The sequence below is a fragment of the Puma concolor genome, chromosome B2 (genome assembly GCF_028749965.1).
Source record: "Puma concolor isolate L17-30 chromosome B2, mPumCon1.1.hap2, whole genome shotgun sequence".
Lineage (NCBI taxonomy): Eukaryota > Metazoa > Chordata > Mammalia > Carnivora > Felidae > Puma > Puma concolor.
The window spans coordinates 46,285,841-46,303,777 of record NC_141671.1 but is presented as its reverse complement, the minus strand read 5'-3'; the positions used below and the strand labels follow the sequence as shown (position 1 = coordinate 46,303,777).

General features: G+C 42.4%; 1 protein-coding gene across 2 annotated transcripts in view; it reads right to left on the bottom strand.

Annotated features, from left to right (window-relative positions):
* LOC112862776 (putative adhesion G protein-coupled receptor F2P) overlaps positions 1-17,937 on the bottom strand; it is a 41,931-nt gene that overhangs the window by 14,194 nt on the left and 9,800 nt on the right. The window contains exons 2-6 of one of the 2 annotated variants that reach the window (XM_086707029.1): positions 12,259-12,359; positions 7,439-7,478; positions 6,583-6,734; positions 3,880-4,113; positions 1,172-2,533 (exon numbers count right to left, since the gene is read on the bottom strand). In XM_086707029.1, the coding sequence (XP_086563155.1) occupies positions 1,172-2,533; positions 3,880-4,113; positions 6,583-6,734; positions 7,439-7,478; positions 12,259-12,330 (1,860 nt within the window). In that variant the 5' untranslated portion in view covers positions 12,331-12,359. Of the gene's footprint in view, positions 1-1,171; positions 2,534-3,879; positions 4,114-6,582; positions 6,735-7,438; positions 7,479-12,258; positions 12,870-17,937 lie in introns of those variants that run through there. The other variant, XM_086707030.1, reaches the window with a different exon arrangement.

Here is a 17,937-nt window from a genome sequence, read left to right as displayed (position 1 = left end):
CATACACTCAGAAGAAAGGATTATTTTAAAGGTCTTTAGAAAGATAAAAGCTTTCTTACCAACTAGTTCCTATCTACATATTTAACATTCAGTGTAATAAATTTTGGCTCCTTGGTACCCAGTGACAGAAAAAAAAAAAAAAGAAAAAAAATTCAGTCAAGTAGAGGATTATTGAATAGGGCATACTATCCTGTCATATTTCTACATGGTAACCTGGTAAGATGCTACAATGTATTTTTAAGTGAAAAAGTAAAGTGCATAATAATGTATATTTAACCCCTATATTATGTGAAAATATATTTGTATATAAGCATAAAAAATTTGGCAAAGATACCCGTGAAGCTGTGAACATTGCTTCATTCATAGAGGTGAGAGATGAGAAGAGAAGTCATCTTTAATATCACTCTGTATGACTTGCCTCATTACAATAAGATGGTTTCCAATGGGAACCAGAAATTCTAAACCGAAAGAAATGCCATGAATGTGCACATTTGAATACCTCCAGTTAGGTACCTAGATTTGGGGGAAGTAGTGGTATTTAGTTTCTGAACAGTAGCAGCTCAGCCTACTGTAGTGCTATTCATGATCTTTAGGTCATTTTTGAACTTGATGCTTTCCACCCACTGTTTTATTTCAGTATTTCAGGCAGGCAGTGGTAATACCCATTTTATAAGTGAGAAAAATATGGCTCAGAAAAGTTAATCAAATACCTCAAAAGAACGTTATATATCAGTAAATGAGAGAGTCAAGATTTGCATCCAGGCCTTTCTGGGGAAAAAGAGTTTATTTCCTCACTTAATATTCTATTCCAAATCTATTGTCTTTTATAAAGAAATATGATTCTATGGGGCTCCTGGGTGGCTCAGTCGGTTGACTTTCCAACTCTTGGTTTTGCTCAGGTCATGATCTTCCAGTTCATGAATTTGAGTCCCACATCAAGCTCTGCACTGACAATGTGAAGCCTGCTTGGGATTCTCTCTCTCTCTCTCTCTCTCTCTCCCTCTCTCTCTCTCTCTGCCTCTCCCCTGCTCGTGCTCGCTCTCTCTCAAAATAAATAAATAATTTTTTAAAAAAGACAGAAATAAAGAAATATGATTCCAAAAGCTCCTGATCACAAAACTTCTTCCTGAATTCTCTCACTTAGTACTTGGCCAGTAGCATCTAGACTTACCTGGAATGCATTGAGCACAGAGAAGATAATGTGGAAGGCAAGGTTGCTGTCATCAACGACCATGGCTATTCCAAATCCCCAGGTCAGTCCCAGCAGCGGTGTGAGGATGGCAATGTTCTTACTGATTCTCACAATGGCTCTCACCTCCTGGAACATGGAACTGCCAATGGCAGGTCGCTGGGTCTTGACAATCACGAGTGTGACTGTGACCAGGTTCACTACCACAATGGCCAGAGCTGGGACCACAAAGGCCAAGAGGGCCTTGGTCATGTCCCAGTTGAGCCAGCAGGCCTCAGGCCGTAGGTAGCCTTTGCCAGGCTCAGTGGCAGCAACTGTGATAGCAGCAATGACCAAGGGGCACCCGTAGCCGATTGAAAAGAGAGCTGCCACCAGGACCGACTTGGGCAGTGTATGGAAGACAATCAGGATTCCATAGAGGATAAGGAGTGCTTTGGCAAGCATCCAGAAAAACACAGAAAGGTAAAAGAAATGAACAAAAAATGTTGCTGCCACACACCCACTGTGATGTGTCACTGGACTGCTAAGAAAGGAAGCCACAACGAACCACACATCAGCCATCAGCAAGGTGGCCGCAACATTAGCGATGCATATATGGCGTAAGTACGAGATCTCTGTCTTTGTCACTTGGCCCCAGACCAAGGCCTCAATGGACAAGCAAAGGATCAAGCTGCAAATAGAAATGCCCAGGCCTAAGTACGTGATATAAGTCAGGATCGGGTTCTCCAAGATGTGGGGTGACATAAGAATGGAAAAAGAGGTAAACAACTTGCTTGGCCTACATTTGCAAACAGCTTGCTGGGAGTTTTCTTGAATTATTTGACAGGCCTGCTGGTCCCATCTGCTCTCCAAGGAGTGCCAGCCAACACACTGTGTCCTCTTCTCCTCTGACTTGTTGATCTTTTCAAAAATCAGTGAGATTCTTTTAAGTTCCTTGGGCAAAATGACAGATAACACAAGCCCATTCACTGTGACGTTTTCCAAAAAACTGGCTTTTAAGATGGCCCCAAGAGTTGGAAATGCAATGCTGATGGCCTGAGAAGGAGCGGGCACCTTCCGAAGTTCATCTCTACTGATCAACACCTGCCCAGTGATCTCACTGCTGGTGTCATTAACTCTCATTGAAAAACTGAAATTCTTTCCAGTGTTGTCTGGGGATATGGCAGTGCCCATAGTATGAATGAAGACATCTGATATGTCAATCGGATATTTATTTATAAATAGCTTTCTGGCAAAGGAGTTGACTGAGTGTAGCAGGACACAGCTGCTATTTCTGTCCGGGATGAAGGTCCAGTTTGAGATGCTTTTGCTGTTAAGAATGTGGTTGGCCATGATGCTGTAACTCTGCCAAGGAAGAACCAGCATTAGTACTGAGCTGCTCTGGGCATCTGCCAGAACAGTCAAGAGTCACTTTCATCAAGTGTGGTCCTCCATCCAACAGCATAGACGTCCCCTGGGAACTTCTTAGAAATACGCAATCTCAGGGCCCACCCTAGACCCAATGAGTCATAATCAGCATTGTAATGAAATCCCCAGGGTACCCACACACCACCAAAATGTGAGCTGAGGGATAGAGCAAGGAGTGAGTTGCCCTCGTGTCACATATGCAATGTCTCCCTGTGAGGTAGCCAGGTGGGCAGCTCATGGACATCATTGGTCCCACTTCACATCTTGGTGAAGCCAGCAACTCGCTTACCCTGCTCAGTGTACCCATCATGCAATTAACATCTATTAAATCTCAACTGTGTGCAAGACCCTGTGCAGGAACATAGCGAATTGACAAGTAACCCCAGACGCTGAACCTGCTTTTTGTCCTCTGCCTCAAAGATCAAAAATAAGGGGTGTCTGGGTGGTACAGTCAGTTAAGCAGCCGACTCTGGATTTTGGCTCAGGTCATGATCTCACAGTTTGTGAGATTGAGCCCCACGTCAAGCTTTATGCTGACAGCACAGAGCCTGCTTGGGATTCTCTCTCTTCCTCTCTCTGCCCTTTCCCCACTCGCATGCACTCTCTCTCTCAATAGATGATAGATAGATAGATAGATAGATAGATAGATAGATAGATAGAACTTTTAAAAAACACATTATTGAAAAGAAAAGAAAAGAAAAGAAAAGAAAAGAAAAGAGGAAGGAAAGGAAAGGAAAGGAAAGGAAAGGAAAGGAAAGGAAAGGAAAGGAAAGGGGAAAGGAAAGGAAAGGAAAGGAAAGGAAAGGAAAGGAAAGGAAAGGAAAGGAAAGGAAAGGAAAGGAAACAAGTCCAATTCCATTTCACACTTCTGCAGCACATATGTATGGCTGTTTTCTTTGCATTCAGTCATTTTCTATTTTAGCAATCTGTTCTTCTGACTCAAAAATAAAAGTAAGAAAAGTCTCTGCAAGAACCAGAATGGTTCTTAGAGGTTTCCAGTAGCTAAAATACACATTGGAAAGCTTATTCCGGTATCTGATCCAGTACCCAATAAGTGCTGTCTCTAAATGCTTACTGATGGAGCATGTTCACTTTTCTATGTCTTTTGTTCCTTGTTCAGTGAACATTTATTGAGCATTTATTGAACCCTTATTGTTATGCTACACATTACAGATACTGATGTGAAAGAGGTGGTCCTCGGACCCCAAAAGCCCACCGAATATTCCAATCAACCTGCATTCCTTTCCACTGAGGTATCATTCTGCCAAATCAAGGCTACTCACCTTCATCTTCGCCACGTCAACATCTGTCAATAACACCGTGGATATGTTGTGTAAGAGCTGCACAATGACAGCGATGTTTCCCGGGATCCGGGGAGACTGCCGAATGTTCCTGATTACACAGGACAAATCCTTCGGACACGTTTGCATCAGCCTGTCTGTGATGGTCTCAGGCTTTCTGGCATACTCATCTACTTTTGTATTTCCTCCTAGTGGTTGGATCGAATATAAATTTGTCTAAGAAATGGCAAAAAGAAAGTTTTGATTATGTTACTTTTGTTTTGAAAATAAAAGCACCTTTACTAAAACTGAGGACAGCCTTATCACACAATTGTGTATTTCAGCGTGTTTTTCAATTTCACATCTTCAAAGTCACATCTGCTGTGGAATAACTTGCCCAATACCAAGGCACACGGACAGAAAATGAAAGTCCCAGCTTGCCAGCTGCCTGCTCCTTAATCCCCTCCCTCCAGAGAGTAAATGTTATCTTTAGCATACCACTTCAGACCCCTTCTGTGTCTCTATATCGTATATATGTCCTGTGCACATAGATACATTTCTAGTGTCATTTAAGCTTATTTTTACTATTCCTGAGGGGCAGAGCATGAGGCACGAGCGTATTTTAAAAAATGGAAATTCTGAACTAGATTTAGATGAATCAACTGACACCAAGACAAAAGAATGACTGAAAATAATGATCAACAGTATCTCCTACAGATTCAGGCTCTGGGGCCCACACTTCTGTGTAGGAGTGGCAAACACAGCCCCCGACTGGCTGCCTGTTTTTTGTAAATAAAGTTTTATTGGGACCCAGTCTGCTCATTTGTTTAAGTATTGTCTATGGCGGCTTTCATGCCACAACGCAGGGTCAAATACTCGCAATAGAGACCCCATGACCCACAAGGACTAAAATATTAACTGTCTGGCCCTTGACAAAAAAAAAAAAGAAAAACAAAAAACTGCCAGCCCTTACTTCAAAGGACCCCTTTCTGGCCTCCTCTAGCCTGGCCCTTCACAAGACAAAAAGTCTTCATGGGCCTAGAGGATACGCTTACTCAGAACTCATGTCCCTGCATCTAGACACTCAAAGTCCCTGCTTAGCAACCCCAAGTCCACTTCCAGGGCCTGCATGGCCCTCCATCCAACAGCATAGACATCCCCTGGGAACTTCTTAGAAATGCTACCAAGGATGGACCAAGCCACCGGGGTGCTGGCCACTAGGCCCAACAGGTGGCACAGGGACCTCTGTTTCCAGGGTTATGAACAGGTGGCCTTGGCTTTCCACCACCCTACAGGTGCAGGACGGAATCTGGGATGAAAGGTCAGCAGAATATATTCTACTTAGTGGTCTGTAAGCTTGATTGAAAGCATTTAGATATTAAAGTGTGTGGTACGTGGCTTTCTGTGAGTATCTTTGCAAAGGTCCCTCAAATTAGGGGTGGGCCGGTGACAGACACCCTGGAGAGGGCAGCCTTTGAAGTCTGCTCAGGGACTTCAGGTGAAGAATCCACTGGCACTCCCCGTGGCCACCTGCAAAACCACTGAAGGGGGATGTTCCTAGATGCTAAAGCATTGGCTCCTCTGAAGGAATCAGGAGCTGAACTTCAGAAAAGGTAAAGCCTCTAGGAGAAAAAGAGTACAAAAGGGACACCTGGGTGGCTCAGTCTATTAAGGGTCCGACTTCAGCTCAGGTCTGATCTCACCATTCGTGAGTTTGAGCCCCGGGTCGGGCTCTGTGCTGACGGCTCAGAGCCTGGAGCCTGCTTTGGATTCTGTGTCTCCCTCTGTCTCTCTCTCTCCCCCACTCATGCTGTCTCTCTCTCTCCCTCTCTCAAAAATAAATAAACATTAAAAAAATTTTGAAAAACAAGAAAGAAGAGGAGTAAATGAAACACAAAGAGAACAAAAAGTATTTGTCCTGATTTTATCAAACATGTGATTTTTTTAAATGTGTAATTACTTAAGTATATATGGAAATGTGCTCATTTGTTTGATGACGAAGTCCTTCCCTTTAGGTCAGCTTGCTTCTCATGCTTTACTGAGCACAGAAATCACCTGAGGTGATTGATACCATGAAAATTCAGATTCAACAGATCTGGGATGGGGTCTGAATTCTGCATATCTAAAAGTTCTCAGGGTTGCCCATGCTTCTGGTCAGCGAAAGCTATGTTAAATATCACAGCTCCGTATTAAAAAGCTAAAAGCTGGGGTGCCTGGTGGCTCAGTCGGTTAAGCATCCGACTTCGGTTCAGGTCATGATCTCACGGTTCGTGAATTCGAGCCCCACATCGGGCTCTGCACTGACAGTGCAGAGCCTGCTTGGGATTCTCTCTCCCTCTCTATCTTTCCCCTTCCCACTTGCGCTTTCTCTATCTCAACATAAATAAATAAAAATATTTTAAAAAGCTATGAGCAAAGATGGAGAAGTAGGCCATGATCCTTCCAGAAAACTTCTCTAGCTCTGACCTCAGGATCAGGTTTCTTTGTGTCATGAAGCGTGTGGGAGACCAGAGTACAAACTTTTAGATGCCCACAGTTAGGATCTCCCTCCTTGTGCAGGGAGAGAAGATGAGCGTGTGTTTATGTATTCACGTACAAACACACTCGCCTACCAGCCCTGCCTTGTGCTCTCCCTCTCTCTTATTGACCATGCAATGCATTGCTAATGTGGGGACTCCACTCTGTGTGCGAGAGAAAGGATATTACCTCAAAGATGTTGAAGGCATTAAGAGTCTGACAGGTTTCAGTGATCTTGTGCCATTTCTTCTGCCTGCATAAGAACCCCATATTTCCCTGCGAGTCTGGAGGGCAAGGTTGACTGCAGTGGGAATTGTCCACACAGACGCCATCGCATACGCCTGGGGAAATAAAAGGTATCAGCATCAGATGGAGAGGCTGGGGCTCTGGGCTGCACGGGCCAATCACCAAGACGTCAGCACAGCGAGGGCACGTAAACCCTGCGGACATCGGGTGTGTTTTCTTTGCAAAGTGGGGGAAGATGGAAATAGATCAGTGATTGTCATATTATTTCGGTGGCAAACACCTGTTGCTTCCAACAAAACATTATCCAGAACTCACACATATAAAGCAGATAAAAGTGGAACTATCCCAGTTGAAGTGAGAAGCAAGAGCCTGTGTTCAGTTCACTAGGTCTGTCACACTCCACAGGAACCTGCTGGACACGTCCTGTAACCCCTCCAGCTTCCCAGAACACAGTATGGAAGCCACTGCGCTTGATGTTCTTGGAGAAAGCTCCCAGCTCCAGAATGAGTATGTTATCAACGAATTCTCACAGACCTGTTCCTAGCCACTGCTCCCATCTGAGTTGGCTCAATTGAAAGAGTTTATGGCAAAGAACTCTCAGGCCAGGATGGAGCAGAAGGTGCTGAGAGGAGAGGGGAGCAGGGGTCAAAAGTACAATTTAATAGGAGAAAGATAAACAATCCACATGCCAGCCATCCAGGCGTCCCGTCTGCCATGCCAATAAACAGAGGGCTGAGCCTGGCTATTACAATAATAAACATAAAAACTTCCATTTGATTACTAACCGCTGCCGACATACCTTGTGGCCTAGGAGACATCTCCTTGCTTTTGTTAGCAACCTAGAAAGGGAAAATCAAAATTCCATGAAAAGTAATTATTGATATGCCAGCCCAATGATTCATTCTAGTCACAGACTAACAGCCACATCGGACTCAGCCCTGATGCCAAGATGCCTCCAAAAGCTGAGACCACGAAGTAAGTCCCCAATGGCCCCATTCCTCATCAGCCTGGGTGGCTTTCTCTCCCACTGCTACTCAGCAGGAGCAGTCCGGCAAGAAGGATCAACATTCTATCCAAGAAATGCACCAGGAGCAGAGGTGAGCTTACATGGAGATTAATGAAGGTTAGGCTGTAGAATTCCTTGTGTGTATGGGCCCCTTCCAAGCACTGAGAGAGGGTTTAGCAATGTGTTCACATGATCGTGTATTTTATTAACATTTCAAAAGCAAAATAGCTTAACCACCATCTGTTCAGACCATTATTTTTTGCCACTTCACCTTTCCTTACTTCACACTCTCCCTCATTCTGGATAGCACTAGAGAATCTGGAGAAGTAGAAGTTGAGTTGGGGATACATCTAGTTTGAATTTAATAGCATATATTTATGTAATTTGCAGTCATCAGCACATTACAAGGAGGACATCAACATATAAATGGTATTTACTTTAAGAGTAGTTACAATCAGTCACAGAACAAGAAAATTCTAAGTGTTCTGGACACTTCGCAGGTCATATATGAAAGAAACTCGTTAGATGTTTTCCCAAAGCTGACAAAAGTCTTACATATTTACATGGCGTTACTAATAATGAAACGAGAAGCTGAAAGATATTCTTCTAAACTAGCAATAATAAAAAACAAATTGAATCAGCAATGCTAGAGTGAAAACTGAATAATTTTTCTATTTTCTCTCTAGAAAAAAATATTACAAAATTATTGGCATGCAAGCATGCAGCTAAAAATGTAGAGACAAAAATGTGGGCAGTTCATTAATTAAAATATTGCTATTTTACTGGATTTATTACTGAATAATGCTGAGTAATTACCGAATCTAATTCTCTTCGGCATTTCTAAATTTGAAATTTGTTGCAATTACTTTCCTAAGTAGATTCTCACTTTACCCTCAATCTTGTATTTGTAATTTTGTATTCTTTTTCTTTAAAAAAAATGTTTTTAATTTTATTTTGAGAGAGAGGGCAGGAGGGGCAGAGACAGACAGACAGACAGAGAGAAAAATCCCAAGCCAGCTCCACACTGTCAGCACACAGCCAGACTCAGGGCTCAATCTCACAAACTGTGAGATCATGACGTGAGACGAAATCAAGAGTCAGACACTTAAGCAACTGAGCCATCCAGGAACCCCTGTATTCTTCTCCTTTTACAGAAGTCTCTTCACATCTGGCTTCCCCCTATCCTGAGCGTTTCCCACCCCTCCTGATTAAAAACCCTTCTCTAGCCCACCCATTCATCAGACTAGACCCCTCACTGAGCAGCAGTATCATATTGTGGTCGAAGGGTATACTCTTGGAGCAGACCGCCTGGGTCCAAATCCCAACACCTCTACTTGAGACCTTGAAAAAGTTCCTCTCTCTGGGCCTCAGGGTCCTCATCGATAAAGTAGGGCGAGAATGATACTATTAGAATTGTGTGATACCTCAGAGCACTTTAATGAAGAATAAATGAGATCAGCTATGGAAAACACTTAGAATGGGGCCTGGAATATCGTAAGTGGTATTTAAGATTTAGCTCCTGTTACTATTCTCTGAATATGAACTTACTGACTATTACATACAAAGCTCAAGTTCATCCCTTCCAAGAAGTCTTTCCAGTTTTAAATGGTACATCCTTCCCTCTCTGTCTCCTGTAGGATTTGTTGTCTACACCACTATATCTCTCATTCAATGCTTCACATATACTCACCTTCCTGCTTTTTACTCTCTAATCATTTTTATATATGCATATTATCTCATTTAAATTGTATGTTCCTTAAGAACATGGGTTTTGTATTGTGTTTTTTATACCCCCCTAAGATGCTAGTTCTGTGTCTTGTACATATATGTGTATATACATATTAGCTTGTATGCATATACTGACATACATGTGCGTGCATGTGTACGTGGGGAGAGAGAGAGAGAGAGAGAGACTGAAACTTCCTGTGTTTGTACCAGAAGTTTGCTCTCTAGTGGCTGGGAAGAGCCATGGTCCAATTCTCCAACTTGCATTCCAAGATCTAAACCACTAGGGAAGGAATTAGAAATTCAGTGACTCAACTGTGTGACTAACATGTAGAGGTCATGTCCCTCTCTCCTTCACTATATTGTTTCTCTCTGTGTTATCAAGAAGCAAGCCTGACACTTCCATTTTCTCTACCAAATAAGAATTTAAGAGAATCTGAATTGAGCATTTAGGGTCTGTCTAAAGTGAAGGGTATCACTGCGGACTCATGAGTTACAATATCCTTCAAAGCACCGAGGCAAGCTGACTTCCCATTTTACGGTCTACAGATTCAAGCCTTATTTCATACCTGGGAGACTCAAAGGCTTTTGACCCCAACAAAAATAATAAAATGGCATTTTTTTTTTTTACTTTTGAAAGACCTTCTTATTTTATAAATAAAGAAAGCGCATCTTTGATAGATGAGGTGATTTACACGAAACCATGCAGGGGGCTCCTCTTAGAGTTGGAACTAGAACCCAGCTCTTCTCAATCCTACAACACTGTTCTTTCCACCAAGCCATCCCATATGCATGTGGAGAGAGCAGAGGAGGATGTAGGGTGTAGGGAGGTGATGCTCTAAACTCATCCTGAGAGGGTCATGGTCTCTAATACACCACAATAAAGCACTTAAAAGTGAAATTCCAGGGGTGCTTGGCTGGCTTGGTCAGTGGAGTGTGCAACTGTTGATTCTGAGGTTGTAAGTCCGAGCCCCACGTTGGGTGTAGAAATTACTTAATAAAGCCTTTAAAAAAAAAAAAAAAAGTGAACGACTCCAGATAATACTTGGCCCATTATACAGACTCCAGTGAAGTCACATTATATTGATCACATATGTGGGCAGAAGACCGTGGCATGCTATTTACAAAGAATTCTAGAAATTCTACCTTCTTAAGTGAAAGATCTGATTTACTTCTTCCCAGTGAATTTGCCAAAGCACATCCATATATGACTCCTGGTCATTTCATTTCTAGGGTGGCATCCTATATGAGCCACTTGAGCTTCAGATGTCCTCAATCTTCAGGAGCGCCTGGGTGGCTCAGGTGGTTGAGCGTCCAGCTCTTGATTTCAGCTCAGGTCATGAACCCAGAGTCATGGGATTGAGCCCCGTGTTGGGCTTCTCTCTCTCTCTTTCTCTCTCTCTCTCTCTCTCTTTCAATACCTCTGCCCCTCTTCTCCACTAGTGCTCTCTCTATCTACAAAAAGAAAAAAAAAAGGTCTACAATCTTCAACATAACAGGAGGAAAAAGACCCTTTGAAAACCTGTAATCTGCTCAACTGAAAAGCTGCCTGAGTGCGTAGACAGGTCAGGAGAGGGGTAGCACTCAGAAACTCAGCATCCAGCAACTTCTAAATTGAGAAGAAAAGGATGGAATGCTCATGACTTGATCCCCAATAACCAAGAAAACAAAGTCAATCTCCCAGGCTCTGCCTACTCTTTAAGTTCTGCCTTGTGGGAAAATATGGATGAGGAAATGAAGAAGGGGAAGAGAACCAAACTGTGGGGTCGGGATGTCTTCTGAAAGAGGTCTTTCAGAAAGAGTCTTTAGCCTCTCCCAGAAGCCAGACACCAGTTCAGTGCTGGGGAAAAGGGAAGTCATGGAGAAAATTCCCATCCAGTGGCACACCACTCAGAAGATAAAGTAAATATCATTTGGAAATTCCCAGAAAGAATTTCCAAAGTCATTCTTTCCTAAAGAGGCTTTCGCTAAGAAGGCACTTATTAAAATGGAAAGAACAGGAAACAGAATCTGAAGAAACCGGGGCCCTGGCCTTGGTCCTGTGGCTGGGTAGATATGGAACCTCAAGAAAATCACATTCCACACCATGGGCCTCAGTTTCCCTATCTGAATGTAAGAGATGGAACTCCTGTCCAGAACTTGTAGTCCAATAATAATACACTGTTCCTAAGCAGGTCTAAGTAGTCTTAGTCCTTCTCTCCCTCTCTCGATCGCTCAATGATTCTCCACACCTAATTTGAAGTAAGTAACTGTTAAGGACATTAAAATGACTTATGGTATGAGTGAAAATATTCTAGAGAGAGTCATAAGGCTCACTGCCCCACAAAACTTACAAATAGTACATTGCTACAAACATTACCCCAGTTAAACCTTGATTAACCATTGGCTGTCAGAGTTCCTCATTTCTCCTTCCGGCCCATCCACTGTGTTCACTCTCACGATTTTCATTCTGGGTGGGACAATGCCTCATTGAGCCAGACCATTCCTAGGACCTGCCCACTAAATGCCATTAAGTATCTCCCAGTCATTGTGACATCCCTCACCGCCCCCACACTTTCAAGTGCCTCTATGGAAGTAGCACTGTCCAGTGGTGAGCAATGAAAAGTCATCACCGTCAAAGGATATGAAAAAAAAAAAAGAGTTTATCACCCTTAAATCATTTGAGCCTCATTGCATCTCGGAAACTTGTAGAAAAAATCAAAAGAAAAATAGTCTGAGGCTATTAGCTAAAACAGATTTTGGTTACCCATAGCTGTAATTTCTTCTGGCTGGACCACTATCTTCTCCCTACACTTGAGCACAGGTAACTACGAGCTGCCTGACAGACGGGTTTTCGTTTCCATTTGCTCTCTCCCTACCGGTTCCTTCTCCCACCTCCCTTTGCTTACCTGGCATAATGTCCTGCAGGATTCTGTGGGCAAAAGAAACACTAAGCAGTAGAGCAAAAGCATGTGAGTCATCGTCTTCCACACCGCTGCCTTTCTTGCTTCTATAAAAATAAATGAAAAAGCAAAGTGTCTCCAATCTGAAGCTTTCAAAGTCTCTCACTGCAGTCAGCCCGTAAGTCTGGGTTCTGTACTGAGTGCTGTCAACTCAGACTTCTCTGCCCCAGAGGTGGCGTCCCTGTGGCCTCCCATGGACCTCACCAGGAGGCTGCAGGTGTGAGCGGCTGGTGCCAGGAAGCACAGGCAACCTGACACCTGAGGTAGGAATCCTTCCAAAGGAAGCTGCCTGCTGGGGTGTAATGAATAATAGCCCGCGTTCAGGGATCCAGAAGGATGGTTCACTCCCTGGGTTAGGCAGGCCTGAGAAACGTGTGGGTGGCTGTGGTGGAAGCTGAGTTGGGGTGCCTATGTGCAAACTCAGCCCAGAGACATCTTTCGAAGGAGAGTAAGCACCAGGCTTGGCCTATTATCTCATTCCCACCCAACTGGATTTTCGTAGGTAGGTAGCAAACTTCCCAAACTGATCTTAGACAAGTCCTGCTACTGTTATTGTTGCCAAAATTGATCTCAAAACTAAAATGATTCGTTGGCACCTAGAATAGCGCTAGAAACATGGTGGTGCCCACAATATACTCATTGAGGAAAGAGGAAAGAAGAGAGGAAGGCAAAGTGGGCAAGAAACACTGATGATTTATATCTGATCTGTGCTCTATCAGATCTGATCTATATCAGATCTCTATTTTTTAATAGTAAATTTTAATAATTTTAATATTTTTCATTTTGGGTGAAATCCTCTTTGAAATGTATTTGATATTTCTTTGCTTTTAGACGGCAGGGTTCAGAAGACTTGGATGTCATCAAGAAAGGCCAGGAGCTTTTGCAATGGCTGATATTTGCTCTTTGACCATTTTTAGCCAGAAAGGAATAGCTTTTATCCTATTTGTGCATAATTCTACAGCAAATAAGGCCATTATTTTAAAGACTAGGCAAAATGTCTTTTTAGCCATATTTCCTATGTTGAAATACTAACCTAACTGAAATTCCACTGAAATCCAAAGGTTATTTACAATATTCTACATTGCCTGCTGCAGCCTCTTTCAGTGGTTTTCTAATTGTGAGGCTAACGACCAACCTATTTCTACCTATGTGCAGTCTCTTTGTTTTACTAGAAATGGAATCCTGGCCTCTTGAAAAGAAAAAAAAAAGTTACCATTCTGCATTTAGCTGTATTCAGATATTGCATTTCCATATATATTTTTTTTGTTTGTATTGTAAAAAATTCACATAATGGAGTGACTAGGTGGCTCAGTCAGCTAAGCGTCCAACTCTTGATTTCAGCTCAGGTCATAATCTCATGGTTCGTGAGGTTGAGCCCCACGTCGGGCTCTGAGCTGACAATGTGGATGCTGCTTGGGGTTCTCTGTCTCCCTCTCTCTCTGCCCCTCCCCTGCTCACTCCCTATCTCTCTCTCTCTCTCAAAAATAAATAAATAGTTTTAAAAAATTCACATAATAAACAATGTTGTGATATAGAAAGAAAAAAAAAGGCTTTCTGCTGAAGGTCCCTAGTTCTTTAAGCACAAGGATTATGTTGTTGCTCATCAGTTTTAAGTATATTTAGTTGCAACCCACATGGGCATACAATTTCAAATAAGTTTCAGCCACATTGGGGGCGCCTGGGTGGCTCAGTCGGTTGAGCTTCCGACTTCGGCCCAGGTCACGATCTCACCGTCTGTGAGTTCGAGCCCCGCGTCGGGCTCTGTGCTGACAGCTCGGAGCCTGGAGCCTGCTTTGGATTCTGTGTCTCCCTCTCTCTCTCTCTGCCCCTCACCCACTCATGCTTGTCTCTCTCTGTCTCAAAAATAAAATAAAACATTAAAAAAAAAATTTAAAAAAAAATTTCAGCCACGTTGGCATCCTTTTTTTCCAAGTCTTCCAAATGGATAACAATTCAGTATGAAAATCATCAGTCTTACCACAATGATCACCAATGCAGTTACTGCTTTGGGTAAAACCGTCAAAATTAAAAAAAAAATTAAAAGCCACTGATGAATTTGTTAGCATAATTTTCATAAAATCAGAACATGAGTCCATGTTTTTCTGATTTACACAAATTTAATTTCATTTTTTTAATGTTCATTTTATTTTTGAGAGAGAGAGAGAGTGAGACAGAGCATGAACATGTGTGAGGCAGAGAGAGAGGGAAACACAGAAACGGAAGCAGGCTCCAGTCTCCAAGCTGTCAGCACAGAGCCCAACGTGGGGCTCAAAATCACAAACCTTGAGATCATGTTGGACGCTTAACTGACTGAGCCATCCAGTTGCCCCTATTTTACTTCATTTTAAATAGGCTCCGTGCCTAATGTGTGGCTTGAACTCACAACCCTGAGATCAAGAATCACATGCTTGGGGTACCTGGGTGGCTCAGATGGTTAAGCGTCCAACTTCAGCTCAGGTCATGATCTCACAGTTCGTTTTAGCCCCACATCAGGCTCTATGCTGACAGCTCAGAGCCTGGTGCCTAGAGCCTGTTTCAGATTCTGTGTCTCCCTCTCTCTCTGCCCCTCCCCCACTTGTGCTCTGTCTCCCTCTGTCTTTCAAAAATAAATAAATGTAAAAAAAAAGAAAAGAAAAGAATCGCATGCTTTACTAACTGAGCCAGTCAGGTGCCCCTTCATTGGTTTTATATTAAAATTCTCATTATACAGAACGTTTGCTCTTTAACTAAAACTACTTTTTAAAAAGATTTAAAGAATGATAGAAGACAACAAACTTTCACTGTTCTGCCCAAACACTCAAATAGATTCTTTTTTAAGGGCTGGGAAGAAGTTGAATAACTAGATAAGTTCAACAAAACAATATGAAAACTACTGTTTGCTTAAAATGTTAAGGTGTTATATTGAAAAAAGATCCTTATTTTAGGGTCCCATTGTTTTAAATTTTAAACATAGCTGTTTTAATTTTATCAATATGCATTTTGATTATTAACAAAATTATTTTTATGCATGGCAAAATGAGCACTTTGTGCTCTATGTGGTAATGCCCTTCACAGACCTTACAGTATGGACTTTTTTGATAGTTATTCTGCTATTAAAATTTTGGAGCCCAGAATTTTCTAACAACTTCTTTGCTATCCGGGACTAGCTTGCCATGGAAGGACTGGAGACCACAACTCTGGAATGCTATCTTTGCCCAAGTTTCAACAACAGTGGAACTCTAAGTACATTCTGAACTTTTTCTTAATTCTTTTACTTAGAAGAAACAGTTTCTAAAGTTGGCTTTTTTGGCATTTTGCTTAAACACAGCTCTTTAAGTACAGTGGACTTCAATAAAATCAATTTTCTTCCAGACTTGTTGATATTAAGCCATAGTCATTAGCTCTTTTTCCAATCCTGTGAAAGCAAAAAGTTTGAAAGAAGACAAAAGTATAGGGGCAAAACAGCAGCAAGAATCCAATCTTTGGACCCCCACCGCCTCCCACCTTCTTCCGATTTCCTTCTGAAAAGCTTTTGGTTTCTAATGGTTCAGACCTCCTTCCACCAGCTCAGCCTCACACCTTTCTGAAATGCAAGGGGGGGGGGGGGAGGGGTTGGGAATGTAACTCTTCCCTCTAAAACAAATGTTTGTAAATGTTACTTTTCGTGTAGCCCAAGCCAAACAATTTGCTACAGACATTGACTTCAGAGGAGGCTTATCTCTCAAGAACATACAACCTGAAAAAACAGTCATCTCATGCGATTCACACCAAAAAAAAAAAAAAAAAAAAGGCAATTACATCAGCACTGACATTTCACAAGGTAAAACGTGCCAAAAAGAAAATGTTACTTGTTTTTTTATTGTTTAGTTAAGAAACCACTTCCCTTCTCCTTTATAAAGGAGGAGGAGGAGAACAGTAAAGGTACTGGTAACTTGGCTAGATCTGCAAAGAGATAGTATTTCCAAAACATCCAAACTAGAAGATGTTTTCCCATTCTCTGCTGTCTGCTTTCGAAATCTGAAAAAGGTGCCTAAGATGTTTAATGTATGTGTTTATTCAACAGACAGAAAATGAGCTCCTCATTTGCAAGCAATGTCCTAACAGCTCGAAATTAAACAACCACAAAGATAACTTCTTTCCCTGTCTCCTCACTACCTTGGGGAAGCCACAGGCTAATGAGGCTTCTGAAACATCTCCAAGGGTTTGGGAACTTGGATGGGCTTTGTTCCCAGAAGTCCTGCAGACTCTAGGAGTCAAAGCTAGTCAAACAGGCATGACAGCAAGGATTCCAAAGTTCCAAATTTCACAAAAAGATTCTCATCTTTGCTAACAATTTAATTTCGAAATATCTCTTCCTATCTCTATGTCAAATTCCTCCAGCCCAAAGCCATACGTTGATTGGCAACAGGCACAGGTCACTAATGAAAGACAAAGCAGGCAGGAAGAGCAGGTGAGCTGCACGCTGGGACATGTTCTCCGTGTGGCTCCATCAGAAACAAACATTTGCTTAATTTAAATGCACACACATCAGCGAGGGAGACCAGAGCTATTTTATTTTTTTTTTTATTTTTTATTTTTTTTAAATTTTTTTTTTTTCAACGTTTATTTATTTTTGGGACAGAGAGAGACAGAGCATGAACGGGGGAGGGGCAGAGAGAGAGGGAGACACAGAATCGGAAACAGGCTCCAGGCTCCGAGCCATCAGCCCAGAGCCCGACGCGGGGCTCGAACTCACGGACCGCGAGATCGTGACCTGGCTGAAGTCGGACGCTTAACCGACTGCGCCACCCAGGCGCCCCCAGAGCTATTTTATAATAGCTTGATTAGGGAGTAACAAATCTTGATTAGGAAAAAACAAAGGTATACTGGAATACGAATCGTGGCAATCACGAACAAAAGGAAACAGAAGTCCAGGCAGGACTTTATCAGCCACTCAGGAGTATTTAAATCACCAGCTGTCAGCCGACAGTCTGCAGCTATTACTTGCATAATTAGGTTTTGCAGTGAGTTGCTGAGGCTTCCAGTGAGATCTGCAAAATGCTGTCAAAGCTCCCAAACAGCCTGGGAATACACTTCGGATGATCTCAGGGGTGGATGATACCATTGCGTCTGTCTGTCATTTAGCCATCCCACTCTCTTACCTCCTAGTCACTCACCAATCCCACCCGTCCTGCCTGAATCAGACATCACGGAAGGGAAGAGGAGAATAAAACAAATAGTCACTGTCTGTTTACTCTGTGTCTGGCACTATGTCTGCCTTGACTCTTTTATTATTATTATTACTATTATTATTTTATTTATTTTTGAGAGAGAGCACGCACGCACAGCAGAGAGAAAGGGAGACAGAGAATCTCAAACAGGCTCCAAGCTGTCAGCACAGAGCCCTACACGGGGTTCAAACCCAGCGACGGGGAGATCATGACCTGAGCCGAAATCAAGAGCCTAACACCTAACCAACTGAGCTACCAAGGTGCCACTGCATTAACTCTTTTAATGTCATCAAGTAGTTCTGTGACATTGAAGTGACTTCATGTTTTTACAAAAGTAAGGGGCTAAAAGTTGACTCTGCCTAACCTCACAGGTATTTGAACCCGGGTCTGTGATTTTTTTTTTTTTTTTTTTTTTTTTTTTTTTGGTATGTCATAT